This window comes from Heptranchias perlo, chromosome 4, assembly GCF_035084215.1.
Source record: "Heptranchias perlo isolate sHepPer1 chromosome 4, sHepPer1.hap1, whole genome shotgun sequence".
NCBI lineage: Eukaryota > Metazoa > Chordata > Chondrichthyes > Hexanchiformes > Hexanchidae > Heptranchias > Heptranchias perlo.
In genome coordinates, this window is record NC_090328.1 from 127,851,285 (window position 1) to 127,872,068 (window position 20,784).

The 20,784-nt window shown below is 44.4% G+C and overlaps 1 protein-coding gene across 1 annotated transcript; it reads right to left on the reverse strand.

Annotated features, from left to right (window-relative positions):
- Positions 1–610: 610 nt before the first annotated feature.
- Positions 611–3,899, reverse strand: LOC137320602 (relaxin-3-like). Its single transcript, XM_067982286.1, has 2 exons — positions 3,512–3,899; positions 611–927 (listed from the first exon to the last, which is right to left on the reverse strand). The coding sequence occupies exons 1-2, from the start codon at positions 3,693–3,695 to the stop codon at positions 611–613; spliced, it is 501 nt and encodes a 166-aa protein (XP_067838387.1). The 5' UTR covers positions 3,696–3,899.
- Between the last annotated feature and the right edge of the window lie 16,885 nt (positions 3,900–20,784).

Below are 20,784 nucleotides of genomic sequence, written 5' to 3' on the forward strand. Positions count from 1 at the left end.
TTAAATTAATAAATAATACAGTGCCTTGTGTTTGTTTTATTATGTTAAAGGCGCTATTTCAATGCAAGTTGTTGTTGTAAAGGATTGGATTTGGAAAATTGTGTATGATCTTAAATTTACCCCTATTTAATGTTGCCTATCAGGAGGAAGTCATTACCATATATATTTTATTATACCAGCTAATATGGTTTTATATAAGGTAAAGCTTATATCTGTGATCATCAATACATACTAAATTCGCCTTGATTGGATGCTTTTTGAATCTCACCCCAGAGGTTACTCATGGGGATGAGTGATAGTGTGCGGAGACCATTGGGAAATAGACTAAAATATTTGTTAACAAACAAAATAAACTATTTACAAAAAATAATTTTCACAAGAAATGAAAAGTTGAAACCTTAACAGCTGCAATTTTTTTTATTTGTTGTAAGAGTTTCAGGATGACTATCACAAGTCCGTCACATAGACCATAAACCATACTGGGAATTACATGTAAATTACGTTTGCGTTATTCCACATTTGTGAGATGTTTAATTGATGCACATTTTACAGTCTTACTTAAACAGAGTCCATGTGTGCAGAATATTCTATAAATAGAGATGTACAGTTTTCAGCAGAAGGTGCTGATTTCCTTTTTGGTGCAGCCAGAAGTGCAGCATCTTCTTAACATTTCTGCCGATCCATCCCTTTTCTTCGTGAAGGATCTGGCCCAGGGTAGATGTTGCATCAGTGACGATGCAAATGCCTGGTCTTTATTGCTGCCTCCGTCAATCTGGCGGATGTACTCACTGAAATCATCTGGTATCTGCTCATCCTGGTTGTAGTAATCGTCGAACACTTGCTCTGCAAAAGATGGTTCAAGTTGCTGGTTCCTGTCATTGTCCATCTCCTTGAAGTAGTCCTTATCAGATGAGGTCTGGAAGGGATCTGGAACAGAAATAAAACTCCACCTGTCATCACTAATTGGTTATTGAAATTGCTTTTATTTTCCTTCCCTCTGTCCCGACTGCAGGAGGCTTTCACCTGCGCTCCTCTGTCCAGGGCAGAGGAATGTTCCAGCCTCTGGACTCTCAAAAGTCCTCTGCTTTAATGTACTCCACTGTATACTGACTGCGCGGATATAGTTGTTTAAGTATACATTGTTGCATACGTAGTCAGATAAATAATTGACAACTATCCCGAGTGGGTAATCAATGTCTGGTCAATCAGTTGAACAGTTCTGCGCTGCAGTTGTGACAGAAAGTTGATGAAAGCACCAGTCAGTGGATCACCAATTCTAGAGGGGAGCGACCTCATGAGAGAACTTACCCATTCTGATGTGTTTAGGGAAACATTTTTGTCTATTGGCAGATTTGTTTTTCTCTAACTCTTGGACTGTTGCTCTCTTTCTCTCCCGTCACCCACCGCCCCCCTCCCCCACCCCACCCTGCCGATAGGAATTACATGTTTGTAATTTTTGATTTGTGAGTTTCTCTCCCCTGCTTGACAGCTGGAAATTCTGCTCTTTTGTCAATACATTACGCACGGTCAAACTATTATTAATAGCTATTTGCAGAATGGGATTCGGCCACTCGTCCTGGAATCAGTTCGTGCACTTCAGACTTCTGAATCTATACCAGAACCTTGTTTTGATTCATCGTTTTCCAATCCAGTTTGTTGTCTTTTCTTAGCCATCCCCTTCAAAAACAATTTCTCAAACCATTCATCTCTATCCTTATTTCCAGGATCCTGATCCGGAAAGAAGGTAAAACAGAAAATAACTTCGATAAGCTGATGCCATCCCAGTGCTGTTTGATATCGGTGAAATGCTGATAATTACCAATAATAAATTTGCTAGGTCATACTCACTATGGGCCAGCGATTGCCTCATCTGACACCATCCTCCACATTCAAGGATGACATGCTGGAATTTTGTCAGGTCGATTATATTCTGTTGGCCTCCTTCGTCATGCATCTACTCAGGTATTCTACCAATAGCCTAATCTTCGACATGTTCTGCTGGCCTGCCACCCACCGCCCCCACCCCCCCTCCACCCCCAGTGCTTCAAATGGGAATTGTTCGTGAAATAAATCAGTGGTTTACAAGTCAGTGGAAATATATATTGTTTCAAATTAAAATCTTTATGCTATTGACCTTCCTTTCCGATTGCTGCTTAGAATGACAGATGTCCCTTTAACTGTGTCATTGTACCACCTTTACACCTATGCAAGGCGGTTTTGGATACACAGCGCACTGAAACTGGAAGTATAACTCAGGAGTTGTGTTCCCCATCCAAGGCAGTATATCAAAGGCAACAGATATGAGACCATCTCCAGAAGGTAGTCTCACACCACTTGGGCTTCACACCAGGTGCAGTATAACTCCAGTGTCGTGTCAGGCTGAGTTTGACCAGTTCTCAGGCAGTGCACTCTATGGCTTCTTAAACTGAAATTTGAATCTTTGCAGTACTGGGAATGAATCAACATTCTCATCAGCCTTTTCTCTGCTGACATTAAAAGTACAACCAGTCAGCGAGCAGAATTCTGCATCTTCATGCCTGCGGGCACTGACTGGGCAGAGGGTCAGATGCAGCATAATTCAAGCCTTCCAGTTGTGCATCACACTTTACAGGTGCTGGTCTGTGAGCTGTACCTGAAGTATAGTCACATCTCTAAACAATAATTAGGGTCGGTAATTCTAAAAAGTTAATCAGAAAAGAGGTGGAAAGTGTGAAGTGTTTAAATAAATGATGTTCGCACTAAACAAAAATAGCGCCCTAAAAGCACTGTGAGATTCCATTAAAATATGATCAGGACGTGTGGTGATGCCAGCATTTACCCAGGATACCTCCTCCATGATGGGAAGCCTTGCTTCATCACAGAGTCAGGCGATGTTCTAGCTCCAAATAAACAGTAACTGCTGGGTGAGACCTCCTCCAGGTGACTGCACCCAACTTTACCCACTCAGAGCTACAGATAAAAGAGTCATTGACACTGCTGGACAATCTGAAATAAGAAGAGAAAGTCCTGGAAATGAACATCAGGTCAGTCAGCATCCGAAAGACAGCGGTTCTCTCCTGAAAATAATGGTTCTGACAACGAGTCTCACGTTAACTTGTCCTTCAGATGATCACTGAGCCGCTCTGTATTTCCAACATTTCTACTCACCCTTGTCTGATGCTGACTGCAGTCCGCAGACGTTTTACATCACAACATATATTAATAATAATCTTATAATACACACGTTTCTCCCCTCAAGGTCTAAGAGAATGGCTGCTCCTCGCAAATAAAGTTGAAATGAACAATTTCTAATTTTAAAACAATCTTCATACCCACGGTGAACTTTTCGGAGTGAGCCTCTACATATAAATAGAAAGATGCATATTCCAGTTACAATAAACCTAATATGATCACTATATCCCTGGCTCAGTGAGAGCCTCCATCAATAACACTATAACCTCTCGATTTCTAACGCTGAACTTGGATTGTTTTTTGGACAGGGACACAGTAAAGGGAGTTTTTGAATACTCACCGTTTTGGTTATCGAGAAACATCTTCCAGCGAGAACCTCCACAAGTAAAGATCACGGCTCTGATGAACTCCCGGTCGCACAGTTTGACACCTGATTCCCCGCTCTTGAAATTCTGCGACAAGACAGAAGTGGGAAAGGAGGTGAGGAACATGTTGATTACCAAAACACACAGGAGACTCTTCATCTCAGCTCACGAGTGTTCAGCCTGGGCTACTCTAAAACTAACAGTAAGTGTTCTCCTCACTCGCTGCTCCTGGTGCTCAGACTGTTGCTGTCTTTTTTTCCTGATCTCAATGTATTTCACTGTCCCTAACTCCCAGATGATTAGATGTCTATATTGGTCTGACTCTCTCTCTCTCCTGTCCCCGGCTTCTGCATGTCTCTGTTCCCTCTCTCCCTTTTATACCTGTTTCTTCCTCCTTTGCTCTGACTCATCACTGTTTTAAAAAAGGAACTTGTTCCTCCCTCTCTCCGACGACCTCGGAGATTCTTGCAACGCTTCAGATTGGACTCCTGAATTACTCGTCGCTGCACTCCCCCCTCTCATTATTACATTTACAGTTTAGGAAATGAATGGAAAGTGCAGCATTCAGCAATCTCCTGATCTCCTCCCGTCCTCTCTCCACTTTGTCATTTTCCCTTCTACCTTTCATTTTCCATTTTTGACTATAGTTTTAATGTAACTTCTTTCAATTCTCCCACTATTCAATTAGTTACTTTTATATCACTTTAGAAACATTTTTCTCCTGTTCCCATTTCTCCTTTTTCCCACTCCCCCATCGTATACTCCGTCCTCTGTTTTTATCTTTGACTTGTGCTCGGGCCCCACAATCTCTTCTGACCCCTAACTCGTCACCTTTTATTCCACCCTTTTCCCCGTTGCTCTCTCCTTTTCTTTGTGTTCGTTCCGATCTTTTCTCCTTCCTATAATTCTGTTATCATGTTATTGCTACAAGTCACACAATTTTTCTTAAATCGATTGCCCATATGGTGGTTTCATCATTTGCTGTAGTTCTGCTGGTTCTCTTTTTAACTACCAGAGCAGCACTATATTGCTTTAGTAGTTATTAATACCATAGAATCACAGATATTTACCGCACAAAAAAAGGCCGTTTGGTCCATTGTGTCTGTGCCAGGCTCTCTGCTAGAACAGCCCAAAATTAACCCCAGTGCCCAGCACTTTCCCCATAGACCTGTATCTACCTCTGCTCCAAATATGTACCACATTTTCCCTTAAAAGATACGATGGTCTCTGTCTCAATACAAAGAACATTCCCCACCCTGTCTTCTCACTGTCTTAGTGACAATTTTCAATTGATGACCCCCCTCATCACTGACTCCCCAATCAGAGGAAATAGTCACTCTATAAAAACCCTTCATAATTTTAAAAACGTCTATTAAATCTCCTCTTGCCCTTCACTGCTCCAGTGGGAACAATCCCTGTCCCTCAAGCCTCTCCTCATAGCCACAGTTTCCCATCCCTGGCATCATCCTGGTGAATCGATGCTGTATGTTCTCTCTGGCTTTAACATCCTTTCTATAAACTACACACAGTACTCTAACTGTGGCCTAAACAGAGTTTGTACAAATTTAGAATTACTTGTTAATCTTGCACTCAATGCCCCTAATTATAAAGCCCAAAGTGCTGTTGGCCTTTTTAAGGCTTTATTTACCTGTACTTACACTTTCGTATTTGAAACTTTAGGTCTCATTGTGAGGTGAAGTGAATTAAATTCAGAATATAATAAAGTAAATGTGAAAATTTCACTGGTTATGCTGCAATCCCTCCATCATTTTTTAATTCGTTCATGGGATGTGGGCGTCGCTGGCGAGGCCAGCATTTATTGCCCATCCCTAATTGCCCTTGAGAAGGTGGTGGTGAGCCGCCTTCTTCACCCGCTGCAGTCCTTTTGGTGAAGGTTCTCCCACAGTGCTGTTGGGAAGGGAGAGCCAGGATTTTGACCCAGCGACAAAGAAGGAACGGCGATATATTTCCAAGTCGGGATGGTGTGTGACTTGGAGGGGAACGTACAGGTGGTGGTGTTCCCATGTGCCTGCTGCCCTTGTCCTTCTAGGTGGTAGAGGTCGCGGGTTTGGTCGGTGCTGGCGAACAAGCTTTGGCGAGTTGCTGCAGTGCATCCTGTGGATGGTACACACTGCAGCCACTGTGCGCTGGTGCTGGAGGGAGTGAATGTTTAGGGTGGTGGATGGGGCGCCAATCAAGCGGGCTGCTTTGTCCTCGATGGTGTCGAGCTTCTTGAGTGTTGTTGGAGCTGCACTCATCCAGGCAAGTGGAGAGTATTCCATCACACTCCTGACTTGTGCCTTGTAGATGGTGGAAAGGCTTTGGGGAGTCAGGAGGTGAGTCACTTGCCTCAGAATACCCAGCCTCTGACCTGCTCTTGCAGTCACAGTATTTATGTGGCTTGTCCAGTTAACTTTCTGGTCAATGGTGACCCCCAGGATCTTGATTGTGGGGGATTTGGCAATGATAATGCCATTGAATGTCAAGGGGAGGTGGTTAGATTCTCTCTTGTTGGAGATGGTCATTGCCTGGCACTTGTCTGGCGCGAGTGTCACTTGCCACATATCAGCCCAAGCCTGGATGTTGTCCAGGTCTTGCTGCATGCGGGCTCGGACTGCTTCATTATCTGAGGGGTTACGAATGGAACTGAACACTGTGCAATCATCAGCGAACATCCCCATTTCTGACCTTATGATGGAGGGAAGGTCATTGGTGAAGCAGTTGAAGATGGTTGGGCCTAGGACACTGCCCTGAGGAACTGCTGCAGCAATGTCCTGGGGCTGAGCTGATTGGCCTCCAACAACCACTACCATCTTCCTTTCTGCTCGGTATGACTCCAACCACTCGAGAGTCTTCAGAACTGTGGCAGTGAATTGTGAAGATGGCAAATTGGCATCCAGGAACTTTCTTTACTGTCAAACACAAATGACCATATTTTCCTCCTTTACAAATCAGTATCAAAGTTCACTTATCTCTGTTCGTGAGGAGCACCTGTCTGTCAAACTGGAGGCTTCACCTGGGTTTCCTCCAGTCAGTTTCGTGCCTCACAAATTCAATTATCGTGTCCGGCAAAAACTGTCCAATCAACACATGCCGGCACTGAGGCTCATTTTAAAATTGCCCAAGTCGTTAACAAGCTGTTCAATCACCCGGATTTCAGTAGATGTGAACTCCCAGCGAGCAAATTTTAATGGATGGAAAAATGTGGACAGTGCCCCACGATGTCCCAATATGAACTTCTAGTGGGTGAGATTCCCCACTGAGAACGTGCATTTTTAAAATCAGTCCGTAGTAGTCATACTTAGCACTGTATTGACACTAATATAATTATGTAAAAGATTTCACAATGGTGCTGGTGCTTTTTATTTAAAGAAATGCGTCTCTAACATTTGCATCATGCAGCCATGACAGTACATGGAAGCTAATGCAGCATCACATGATGAGTGCAGAATGACCACAGCCAATATTGTCTGCTCAGGTCACTTTTGGACAATAAGGTGGTCTGCAACAACAGGGCCTACAGTGGCACTGATGGGGAGAGCAATACAGTGAAATCCCTGACAACCAGCAGAAGATGTTCGAGACAGTCAAAGACATTCCTTTTGATGTGGGAGGAGGGCACATGGCAGCTCATATGTTCCAATATGATCCTGTCTTCAGATCTGGTGAGAACTGAACATGATGGTCTTCAGTGTTCCACATCGTTACTTTCAAAGGCAATTGTAAAGTAGCAAGGTGTACTAATGTACTCATAAATGTACCTTCTGTTCTCGTTACAGATAGTGGTACAAGCACACACTGGGCACTGCCAGAACCAGAACAGAAAAGTGCACCAAATAACCCTGGGTCATTGTTATGGTTTGCATTTTTTAAATTTCAAAATATACTTTATTTCATTAGAATTTAAAAGGTACACACATTTCAAAGTAAATATCACAATTCCAAAACAGTACATTTCAAACCAAGAACACCACAGATAGATAGTACACAAAGCGATCTCATTATTACAATTCAAACACAGTATTTCTTATGACTCATGGTGAACAATACAAGGTCGGATGGCCTTACACGGTGGCCTTTCCCCATAGAGCCTTTGCGTAGGCTGCACCTCGCCTCAGTGCGTCCCGCAGCACGTACTCCTGGACCTTGGAGTGTGCCAGTCGGCAACACTCAGTCATGGACAGCTCCTTCAGCTGGAAGACCAGTATGTTTCGTGCGGATCAAAGGGCCTCCTTCACCTAGTTGATGGTCTTCCAGTCACAAGTGATATCTTTCCTGTGGAACAGTCCGTAGAGCATAGCGTCCTGTGTTACCGAACTGTTGGGGATGAACCGGGACAGATACCAGCGCATCTCTCTCCACACCCTCTGCACAAGGGGGAAGCCCACCAGGAGGTGGATGACGGTTTCATCACCAGCACAGCCTCGAGGGCAGCTCGCGGTAACACTGAGGTTGCGTGCGTGTTGGAAGGACCGCATTGGGAGGGTCTTTCTAACCACCATCCAGGCTACATCCTGGTGCCTGTGGTCAGTTTCCACCACCGTCTGGTCGGGGAAGAAACCGATCGAGTCCACCTCTCAGTTCCTTGCAGGACTCTGAGAACGTTTTATGTTGACCACTGTCTGATGGCCTTGTGATCGAAGGGGTTCCTCCACAGGAACTTCTCCACCTGGGGCAGGTGGGAGAGGGGACGGTCCAGCTGAACGGGACGTCCTGCACCTGCTTGGCTACCGTGGCCAATCCTTCTCACTGTGTTGGACAGGCAGAAAACCAGCATGTAGTGACACTTGGTATTTGCATACTGGGGGTCTACACACATCCTGAGACAGCCACACACAAAGGTGTGGAAGGGCATGCCAGGAGCCGCACCAGGTGTACCTAAAAATGAGGTGCCAACCTGGTGAAGCTACAACTCAGGACTACATGCATGCTAAACAGCGGAAGCAACAGAGCTAAGAGATTCCACAACCAACGGATCAGATCAAAGCTCTGCAGTCTTGCCACATCCAGTCCTGAATGGTGGTGGACAATTAAACAACTAAAGAGAGGAGGAGGCTCTGTGAACATCCCCATCCTCAATGATGGCAGAGTCCAGCACGTGAGTGCAAAAGACAAGGCTGAAGCGTTTGCAACCATCTTCTGCCAGATGTGCCGAGTGGATGATCCATCTTGGCCGCCTCCTGATATCCCCACCATCACAGAAGCCAGTCTTCAGCCAATTCATTTCACTCCACGTGATGTCAAGAAACGGCTGAGGCACTGGATACAGCAAAGGCTATGGGCCCCGACAACATCTCGGCTGTCGTACTGAAGGCTTGTGCTCCAGAACTAGCTGCGCCTCTAGCCAAGCTGTTCCAGGACAGGTACCTGACAATGTGGAAAATTGCCCAGGTATGTCTTGTCCACAAAAAGCAGGAGAAATCCAATCCGGCCAATTACCGCCCATCAGTCTAATCTGAATCATCAGCAAAGTGATGGAAGATGTCATCGACAGTGCTATCAAGCGGCACTTACCAATAACCTGCTCACCGATGCTCAGTTTGGGTTCCGCCAGGACCACTCGGCTCCAGACCTCATTACAGCCTTGGTCCAAAAATGGACAAAAGAGCTGAATTCCAGAGGTGAGGTGAGAGTGACTGCCCTTGACATCAAGGCAGCATTTGACCAAGTGTGGCACCAAGGAGCCCTTGTAAAATTGAAATCAATGGGAATCAGGGAGAAAACTCTCCAGTGGCTGGAGTCAAACCTAGCACAAAGGAAGATGGTAGTGGTTGTTGGAGGCCAATCATCTCAGCCCCAGGACAATGCTGCAGGAGTTCCTCAGGGCAGTGTCCTAGGCCCAACCATCTTCAGCTGCTTCATCAATGACCTTCCCCCCATCATAAGGTCAGAAATGGGGATGTTCGCTGATGATTGCACAGTGTTCAATTCTATTCGCAACCCCTCAGATAATGAAGCAGTCCGAGTCCGCATGCAGCAAGACCTGGACAACATCCAGGTTTGGGCTCATAAGATGTAGACAAATGCCAGGCAATGACCATCTCCAACAATAGAGAGTCTAGCCACCTCCCCTTGACATTCAACGACATTACCATCGCCGAATCCCCCACAATCAACATCCTGGGGGTCACCATTGACCAGAAACTTAACTGGACCAGCCATATAAATACTGTGGCTACAAGAGCATGTCAGAGGCTGGGTATTCCGCGGCAAGTGACTCACCTCCTTACTCCCCAAAGCCTTTACACCATCTACAAGGCACAAGTCAGGAGTGTGATGGAATACTCTCCACTTGCCTGGATGAGTGCAGCTCCAACAACACTCAAGAAGCTCGACACCATCCAGGACAAAGCAGCCCGCTTGATTGGCACCCCATCCACCACTCTAAACATTCAATCCCTTCACCACCGGCGCACAGTGGATGCAGTGTGTACCGTCCACAGGATGCACTGCAGCAACTCGCCAAGGCTTCTTCGACAGCACCTCCCAAACCCACGACCTCCACCACCTAGAAGGAAAAGAGCAGCAGGTACATGGGAACAATACCACCTGCAGGTTCCCCTCCAAGTCACACACCATCCCGACTTGGAAATATATCGCCGTTCCTTCATCGTCACTGGGTCAAAATCTTGGAACTCCCTTCCTAACAGCACTGTGGGAGAACCTTCACCACACGGACTGCAGCGGTTCAAGAAGGCGGCTCACCACCACCTTCTCAAGGGCAATTAGGGATGGGCAATAAATGCCGGTCTTGCCAGCGATGCCCACATCCCATGAATGAATGAAAAAAAAAGGTTCAAGAACCAGAGGGCATAGATTTAAGGTGATTCGTAAAAGAACCAAAGGTGATATGAGGAAAAACTTTTTTATGTATCGTGTGGTTGGGATCTGGAATGCACTGCCCGAGGCAAATTCAATCATGGCCTTAAAAGGGAACTGGATAAGTACTTGAAACGAAAAAATATGCAGGGCTGCAGGGATGGGGCAGGGGAGTGGGACTAGCTGGATTGCTCGTGCATGGAGCCAGCGTGGACTCGATGGGCTGAATGGCCTCCTTTCATGCTGTAACCATTCTATGATTCTAATTGGTATGTAGAAAATGAGAATGGCAAAGTAGGAGAGAAATCGGGAAATAGAAAATTGAGAGGAGAGGAAATGATCGACAGAAAATAAGATTAATGAGAAGGAAAAAAATAAAGGATTACAAAATGGAGGCTATGTCAGTCAGCATGGATTTGTTAAAGGAAAATCGTGTTTGACTAACTTGATTGAGTTCTTTGATGAATTAACGGAGAGGGTTGATGAGGGTAGTGCAGTTGATGTTGTGTATATGGACTTTCAAAAGGCATTTGATAAAGTACCACACAATAGAATTGTTCGCAAAATTAGACCTATGGGATTAAAGGGACAGTGGCAGTGTGGACACAAAATTGCCTCGGGGACAGAAAGCAGAGAGTAGTGGTGAATGGTTGTTTTTCAGACTGGAGGGAAGTATACAGTGATGCCCCCCAGGGGGTCAGTAATAGGACCACTGTCTTTTTATATATATATTAATGACCTGGACTTGGGTATACATGGCATAATTTCAAAGCTTGCAGATGACATGAAACTCAGATATGTAGTAAGCGGTGAGGAGGATGGTAACAGAATTCAGGAGGACACAGGCTGAAATGGGCAGACACATGGCAGATGAAATTTAACGCAGAGAAGTGTGAAGTGATTCACTTTGGTAGGAAGAATGAGGAGAGACAATATAAACTAAATGGTCCAATTTTAAAGGGGGTGCAGGAACAGAGAGACCTGGGGGTGTCTTTTACGGTGGCAGGAGAAGTTGAGAAGGCTGTTAAAAAGGCATATGGTGTCCTTGGCTTTATACACAGAGGCATTTAGTGCAAAAGCAAGGAAGTTATGATGAACCTGTGTAAAACACTGGTCAGGCCCCTGATGGTGTATTGTGGGCATCACACTTTAGGAAGGATGTCAAGGCCTGAGAGAGGGTGCAGAGGAGATTTACCAGAATGGTGCCAGGGATGAAAGACTGCAGTTACATGGAGAGACGACAGAAACTGGGGTTGTTCTCCTTAGAGTAGAGAATGTTAAGGGGAGATTTGATCGAGGTGTTCAAAATCACGAAGGGTTTTGATAGAGTAAATAAGGAGAAACTGTTTCCAGTAGCAGGAGAATCGTTAACAAGAGGACACAGATTTAAGGTAATTGGCAAAAGATCCAGGGCGACATGAGTGAGTTATGGTCTGGAATGCACTGTCTGAACGGGTGGCAGAAGCAGATTCAATAATAACCTTCAAAAGAGAATTGGATAATTATTTGAAGGGTAAAACTTTGCAGGGCTACGGGGAAAGAGCCCGGGAGCGGGACGAATTGGATAGGTCTTTCAAAGAGCCGGCACAGGCACGATAGGCCGAATGGCCTCCTTCTGTACTGTATCATTCTATGATTGTATGAAAGTGAGAGGCACGATATGGAGAGGAATAGGGAAATCGAAAATGGAGTGTGGGAAGAGAAAAGTTGTAAGACGAAACTGGGAGCACGAAGAAGGAGTAAAATAGAAAAATGAAAGAATTCAGAATGACAGGATTTCAGGAGAGGGAAAGCTAAAGAGAAAATGGAGGAGATGGGGAGAGAAAAAAGAGGAAATGGAAAATTGAGAGAGATCAGGAGAGTAAAGGCAAGACAAAAAAGAGGATGAGCAGGAAAGGAAATTGTAAGTGGAAAATGAGGGAGATAAGGAGAGGAATCCGTCAATCGAAAATAGGTATGAGAGGGAGAGAAAAGAGAAAATCAAAAAAGGGAGTTAGAATTACGATGAGATGAATGGAAATTGAAAAATGAGAGTTGAGGAGAGAAAAAATAAGCAGAAGAAAAAAACTGAGAAGGAGAAAGAACAGAAGGAGATGAGACATGGAGGATTTGGGTAGAAGGAAGGCAAACTAAAAAATGGGTGATATGGGGGATGGAAAAGCTCAGTGGGAAAGGAGCCGGATGAGATGGAGAGATCAGGGAAATAGAAAAGTTGTTCTGCAGAGGAAAAGGAAAGTGGAGAATGAAAAGAGTAAGAAGGGGAGAGAAAAATGGAACAGAAAAATGAGAAATTTGATAGAGACTAAAATAGTAAGTCGAAAAACGAGAGCGATGAGAGGATTAGGTCGATCGGAAACAGAAAATGTGAAAAGGAGAAAGAAAGGAAACTGCAAAATGAGAGAGATGAGAAGGTGGGAGAAACAAATAGAAAAAGGGGGGAGATAAGGAGAGGGAAATCGAAATACAAAAGCTCGAGTTGATATCGATCTTTTACAAAAAACATACCAAATATAACACAAATTTTTGTTAATTAGTGTTAATGGACAAACAAATGCTGCAGATTAATTCTTCCCTGAGGCGAACTGAACAGGCTGCTGCTGGTTGGAGATAAAAATAAAAGGTGACATTTTCAGAATGAGGCCGATGAACATAGGAACAGGAGTGGGCCATTTAGCCCCTCGAGCCTGTTCCGTCGTTCAATGAGATCATGGATGACCTGTGACCTAACTCCATAAACCTGCCGTAGTCCCATACCCCTTTATAACTTTGGTTAACAAAAATCTATTCATCTCAGATTTAAAATGAACAACTGAGCTAGCATCAACTGCGGTTTGCAGAAGAGAGTTCCAAACTTCTACCACCCTTTGCATGTAGTAGTGTTTCGTAACTTCACTCGTGAAAGTCCTGGCTCTAATTTTTAGGCTATGCCCCCTGGTCCGAGACTCCCCAACCAGCGGAAATAGTTTCTCTCTATCTGCCTTATCAGTTCCCCTTAATATCTTCAAAATGTCAATCAAATCACCATAATCTTCCAAATTCCAGGGAATACAACCCTAGTTTGTGCTATCTCTCCTCATAATTTAACCCTTGGAGTCCAGGTATCATTCCAGTAAACCTACGCTGCACTCCCTCCAAGGCCAATATATCCTTCCTAAGGTGCGGTGCCCAGAACTGAACACAGTACTCCAGGTGTGGTCTACCCCCTTGTATTCTAGTCCTCTAGATATAAAGGCCAGCATTCCACTAGCCTTTTGATTATTTCCTATACCTGTCCATGACCTTTTCAACAAGTGTCAATTTGGAAAGTGATGTCCATTTGGACATTGTGTTCTGCCCCCAGAACAGGTCCTAACTCAAGTCTCAAACATGAGATTCTTGAGCCACTTATGAGGGAAGATTTTCCCATTGCCTTCCTCATGGTTTGTATCTTCGGACTACCTTCTCCTAGGTGGACTGTAACCAAGGCTAAAGAGGCCCACATACCCTTTACAATGGTCGGGGGGGGTGATCACCTGCGCCCATCAGACGCAAGTACCCCACCAGACGTCAACCCAGAATTCGGAGACAATGCTCTGGTCTCCACTCGCCAAGTCTGTCTAGAATGTGACCCAAACCAACCCAGGGCAGGAAAATTTCCACTGAGCCTGTGGTCATTCTGTCCAGATGTGAGTACACCACTGGATGTCACCCCAATATTTAGAGACTATTTTCTAGTCTCCACTCACTAATTGTTCTTTGAAGCTTAATATTAAATAGCAGCCTTCTTACTCCACGTCTGTGATTGGGCAGTAATGAATGATGAGGCAGATCTCTCTCAGGGGTTTTACCACCAGCTGAAACAAAAGAATTCTCAGGAGCCATTAAGGAAAGAAGCTCTGGTTACTGGAGAACACTGGGTTTGGAGGTTGTGAACCAGGCCTTTCTCTCATTGTTGTGTTTTCTAAGGGTTGGAAGTGAGTCTGATTGTACATCACTACCAGGATCAGTCACATCCAAACACTCCTTCCAGGTGAAACAGCGATTTACTTGTACTTCTTTCAAATTACTACACTGTATGTGCCGCTCACAATGCGGTCTCCTCTGCAATGGGGAGACCAAATGAAGATTGGGTGATCGCTTTGCTGAACACCTCCGCTCTGTCCACAAGTCTGACCCTGGCCTGCCGGTCGTTTGCCATTTTAATTCCTGTCCCACTCCCACTCTGATCTCTCTGTCTTCGGCCTCCTACACTGTTCCAATGAAGCTCAACGTAAGCTCGAGGAACAGCACCTCATCTTTCGATTAGGCCCTTTACAACATTCCGGACTCAACATTGATTTCAATAACTTCAGATCATAACCAATGCTCCCAATTTGAATATTTTTTTATTTATTGGAATGCAGCTGCTGGTAATGGTTCTGATGTTGCCATTTGCAGCTTCTCTGGACCGATCTTTTGTTTCTTAACCTGTCCCATTCCCACCCTCCTTGCCTTGCACCATCATCCCTTTTGTCATTTCATCACTCATGCCCTCTATCCTATCGAAGACCTTACCTTTTGTTCTTCCCTCCCCCCCCTTCCCCAGGCTCTGTAATTGCTTAAAAACTTTAACCCTTTAACATCTTCCAGTTCTGATAAAAGCTCTTTGACCTGAAACGTTAACTCTGTTTCTTTCTCTACTGATGCTGCCTCACTTGTTGAGCTTTTCCAGCATTTTCTGTTTTTATTTCCAATGTCGGCAGGTTCAGTGAGGAAATTACCTTCCAGTTTTAAAGCACAATTATATGGCACTGGAACCCGGGAATTTTATTACGGTGTAACTACCCAAGAATCCAGTGCTCAGACTGTTCAATGAGTTGTCAAATCTCCAATATGTTCAGGACATTACACATCAAGGGGCTGAGTCAGGCAGACAGAAAGGAGTTCCATTTCTACAGGGCTGCTCACCCGCAGAACACACCTCCCAATGCTTACAGTCCACAGGAGACAGGGAAAACTGGGACATGAACATGGGAACGATACAAGTCTCTTCCTCAACAAGAAACAGTCTGTACACCAGCTTCCTGTGCAGTCTCCTAATTATACATGGGACGTGTTCCTGTCTCCTGATTTGTTAATTTAAAATCAAATCACTCTCTCTTTCCATACTTCGATCTGTGATGTGTGTAAAGTACTGCAGTGGTTATGTTACTGGACCAGTAATCTATATAGTACAGGTTCATAGCTCCTTGAAAGTGGAGTCACAGGTGGATAGGGTGGTGAAGAAGGCATTCGGCATGCTTGTTTTCATTGGTCAGAACATTGAATACAGGAGTTGGGATGTCTTGTTGAAGTTGTACAAGACATTAGTAAGGCCACACTTGGAACACTGTGTACAGTTCTGGTCACCCTATTATAGAAAGGATATTCGTAAACTAGAAAGAGTGCAGAAAAGATTTACTAGGATGCTACCGGGACTTGATGGTTTGACTTATAGGGAGAGGTTAGATAGACTGAGACTTTTTTCCCTGGAGAGTAGGAGGGTAAGGGGTGATCTTATAGAAGTCTATAAAATAATGAGGGGCATAGATAAGGTAGATAGTCAAAATCTTTTCCCAAAGGTAGGGGTGTCTATAATCCAGAAAAGGTGAGTTCAAATCCTACCAGGGCAGTTTGAGAATTTGAGTTCAGTTTAAAAACTCAAGAAATAAAAAGCTGGTATCAGTAAAAGTAACCATGAAGCTGTCGGACTGTCATAAATACTCAACTGAGTCGCTAACACCCTTCAGGGAAGGAAACTCGCTGCCTTTACCCACTCTGGCCTATGTGTGACCTCAGTCCCACACCAACATGGTTGACTCTTAAATGCCCTCTCAAGTGGTCCAGCAAGTATCAGTTGTATCAAACCATTCATTACAAAGAATGGACTGCAGATGTTCAAGAAGAAGGCCCACCACCACCTTCTCAGGGGAACTAGGGATGGGCAATAAATGCCAGCCGATACACTGAGAATTAATTAAAAAAACATCTGGATTGCTGGACTTTTGGTTGGGAGGAGCTGAGGTCAAAGCTTGTGCTGGGTGGAGCTGAGAGCATCTCACAGCTGGGGGGGGGGCGTTGTATTACTGAGCCCTCGAGGGGCAATCGGAAGTTGGAAAGTTATTTGTGAAGGAGGGGTGTTCAGTTTGTTATTCGTCAGAATCCACTCCAACAGCAATCAGTGCCTTTTAAATTTACATTCATGAACCTTCGGAGATCTTTTCATCATATTGTTTAAAAATATTAATTTTAAATCAACAGCAATGAATAAAAAAGAGCCCTTAATGCTTTGAAACTTTTAATTTTAACCAGGATTTTAAAAGCTGCAGAAATTCAGAGCTGGGAACAGCTTCTCCATAGAGACAGACTCAAGGGAGGAAATGTAGATAGAAGGCAACAGTCGGAGCCGGGAACTGCCCCTTGAGATGACGGAGCCATCCATTAAAAGGGGAATGTAAGTAGGTGAACAGTCCCATTGTGTCATCTCAGCTCAGCACCCGAGGGGGAGGACAGGTGAAGTGTCGCCGTCACTACTGCCCCCACGCTGCATCTTGAGGGTGCTGATGTGGGGGGGACAAACCTCACCTCACCTCACCTCCCCGCCCTCAGAGCCCCACTTGCCCTTTAATAACGAAAGTCTAGGTCTTTAGTCTGCTGCTCAGACCACACCTTGACTCCCTTGTGCAGTGCCGGCCACTGAGGCACAAGGGAGCTACTGATTTGCTGTGGCCAGTGCAGAGATGAGCCACAAGGAGGATCGTTAGTTCTCTTGTGATCTCTTTGTTTTGAATGAAGAAGAGAAGGAGCAATGGAAGGAGGATGAGCAGCGTTCATAGATACACATAACCCAACTGACAGAGCAGCTGTAGGATTGAAGAGGAGACACTGTGCAATTTGTGTGGCCTGCAATTCCCAGCAGCTATTGCCTGTATTCCAAAAGACACCGTGCGTTATCTGCCGCTGTGGAACAGAAGGCAATGTTGTTGGCCCCATACCTGTCGGCCAACTTTCCCACAATACCATGTTTGAACCTCTCCAATCAGATTTCCACCCCTGCCACAGCACTGAAAATGCCCCAATCAAAGTCAAAAATGACATCCTCTGTGACTGTGGCCATGTTGCACTATCCTTCCTCGTCTTTATTTCTGTAGCTTTTAACACGGTTGACCACACCATCCTCCTCCAACACCTCTCCTCTGTTCTCCAGCTGAGTGGGACTGCCCTTGCTTCGTTCCACTGTTATCTATCGAGTCGTAGCCAGAGAATCTCCTGCAATGGCTTCTCTTCCCGCCCCAGCGCCATTAACTTTGGAGTCCCCCATGGATCTATCCTTGGCCCCATCCTATTTCTCATCTACATGCTGTCCCTCGGCAACATCATCCAAAGACATGACGTCAGGTTCCACATGTATACTGATGGCACCCAGCTCTACCACACCACCTCCTCTCTCGACCCCTCCACTGCCTCTTTGTTGTCAGACTGTTTTGTTGTCCAACACCCTCGGTGTCCTATTTGACCCTGAGTTGAGCTTCAGACCCCTTATCCTCTCCATCACACAGACCGCTTGCTTCCATCTCCGTAACATTGCCTGTCTCAGCCTCAGTCCATCTGCTGCTGAAACCCTCACCGTGCTTTTACCTCCTGCCTCGACTATTCCAATGCTCTCCTGGCTGGCTTCCCATCTTCCACCTCTTTTTAAAGGATTTACAAATATAAAGGGCTTTGTATTCAGAGTCTATTCCACTTATATTGCAATGTTATTTTTCTTACACTTCTGCATTCAATGTGTACCCCAACTCAATGATTTTTTGTTCCAATGTTCACTCTAAAGCGCCTCTATCATTTCTTAGCTGATCTCCTTATATTTCCCTCTTTCTCTTGCATGTTATCTATAACTGGGTAACAAAAATCTAGCTTGTAAGCAGATATTTGTTTTTTTTGAGAAGACCATGAAAAGGCTGGGAATGTTTCTGGTAAAGACTGCACAAGTTGTTTTCTGAAATGTTTTGAAGTTCAATTGGTGCATTGAGCTGCCTTTTCAGCAATAAAAACAAACTCCTTCTTGGTAGGAGCACATATTGAGGAATATAATTATAAAGGCTTTACATTGATTACTAATCTCAGTTAATGCGGTTTTAATCTGATTGGTATTGTCTTCGATAGCAGGGACAGATTTCAAGAACGTAAGAGCACAAGAGCACATGAAATAAGAAAGAGCCTCATGGTTCATCAAGACTTTCTCCAATAGATCATGCACCTTCCATTCTATCAAGCATCCAGATGCTCCTCGTCATCAAGGCTATTTCAAATCCTTTAATTCACTTTTTAAAAAATTTGTTAAATTGAAGACATAGTATATAATTCTGAGGACCAAAGGAATCTCCAAGGGGCCATTGATAAGATGGTGGAATGGGCAAAATAGTGGCAGATGGAATTCAATGTTAGCGTTAGGTGATACATTTTGATGAATAAATAAAAGTAATAATTATACTTTGGGGGAAGTTTAGGTGATGTGGCAGAGTGGAGAGATTTCGGGGTCCAGGTTCTCAAGACATTAAAAACAACACTTCCAATGGATAAGGCTGTAAAAATGTTAATTGAATACTGGGAGTTATGGCAACAGGTGTAGAATATAAAAGTTCAGATGTTTTGGTGAATCTATATAAAAACTTAATAAAACCACAGTTCCATGTGTAGTTCTGAACATCACACTATAAGATATACAGGCAATGGAGAAGATATAGGATGCTGCCTGGGAGCCTGGGATGAGGAAATATAAACACAAAGCAAAACATGAAAAATTGGGGCTGTTTTCATTAGAACAGAGTAGATTAAGGCGTGATTTGATGCAGGTGTTTAAAATTATGAAGGGATAGGACCTTGTAGATTAAAAACAGACTCTTCCCTGTGATTGAGGGAGTCTAGAACAAGGTTAGAAAAGGGAATAAAGGGACATGAGAACTGAGCGGGTACATGGGATTAGGACTACAGCTCATGTGGAGGACACACCAACACGGACTGGTTGGACAGAATGGATTGTTTCCATGTTGTGATTTCTACATAATTTTATGGAACTGTTTGCAAACGTACGTCTGGAAGAAGCATGTTGGGCCTTTAAATTACTAACTTCCTCTCAATTTTATAAGTGAACACCATAAGCTTTGCTTTCTCACAACACTGTCTGAGAAAATCCCAGTTTCTGGTTGTACCAATATCACCAGTGATATTAAATGCAAAACAATCAGCAAGTTAACTTGTCACACTCTTCAGAGTCACATAAAGGTCAATTGTTGAAAAGGTTTTTAAAAAATTGTTATCATCTTCTGAAAAATTAGGATCATGGCCATGAATCGAAAAGGGGATTGACTTCCAGTTTGTGGAAGAAAAGTGGAATTTTGACGAGGTTAGAGAATGATTTGGTCTGGTATTCTCCACTGTATCGTACCCCAAAACAGCACTAAAATTTCTGCTGGCAGAACAAATTTTTTTCCACGGACAACAGCAACTTACATTTATACAGTGCCTTTAAAGTAACAAATGTCCCAAGTGCTGATGAGAGGCAGTCCTAAGCAGAAATAGAAAGGAAATAAGAGGAAATAGCTGAAAGCATGGTTGACAAGGTAGATTTCAGGGAAGTTTTGAACCTGGGAGAGAGTTCCAGAACCTGGGGCCAGGAAGACTGAACGGAGGGTGTGAGCAGGGGAAATAGGGTGGAATTAAGATATCTCTTCATTTTCATGCCAACATGAAGACGTAGCACTTCAACGTGAGTTGCCTTTGTTACCTCAAGACTTGCCTATTCCAATGCACTCCTGGCTGGCCTTCCATTTTGCACCCTCCATAAACATGGGCTCATCCAAAACACTGCTGCACAACTAGCTCGCACCAAGTCCCGTTCACCCATCACCCCTTTGCTCACTGACCTACATTGGCTCCTGTTCCGGAAAAACCTCGATTTTAAAATTCTCATCCTTGTTTTCAAATCCCTCCATGGTCTCGCCCCTCCCTATCGCTGTAACCTCCTCCAGCCCTACAACCATCTGAGATCTCTGCGCTCCTCCAATTCCGGCCGTTTGCGCATCTCTGATTTTCATCGCTTCACCATTGGCTGCCGTGCTTTCAGCTGCCTAGTTCCTAAGCTCTGGAATTCCCTCCTTTAACTTCTCTGCATCTCCAGCTTTCTCTCCTCCTTAAAGACGCTCCTTAAAACCTATCTCTTTGACCACCTGTCCTAATATCTCCTTCTGTGGCTCGATGTCAAATTTTGTTTGATAACGCTCCTGTGAAATGCCTTTGGACGTTTTATTCCTTTGAAGGTGCTCTATAACTACCAGTCGTTGCTGTACGTGATTAACTGCTCTGTGAAACACACTGGTTCCTTACCAGTGGACCTGTGACGTTGTCATTTGGGGAACGTATTTGTTCAGTGTCA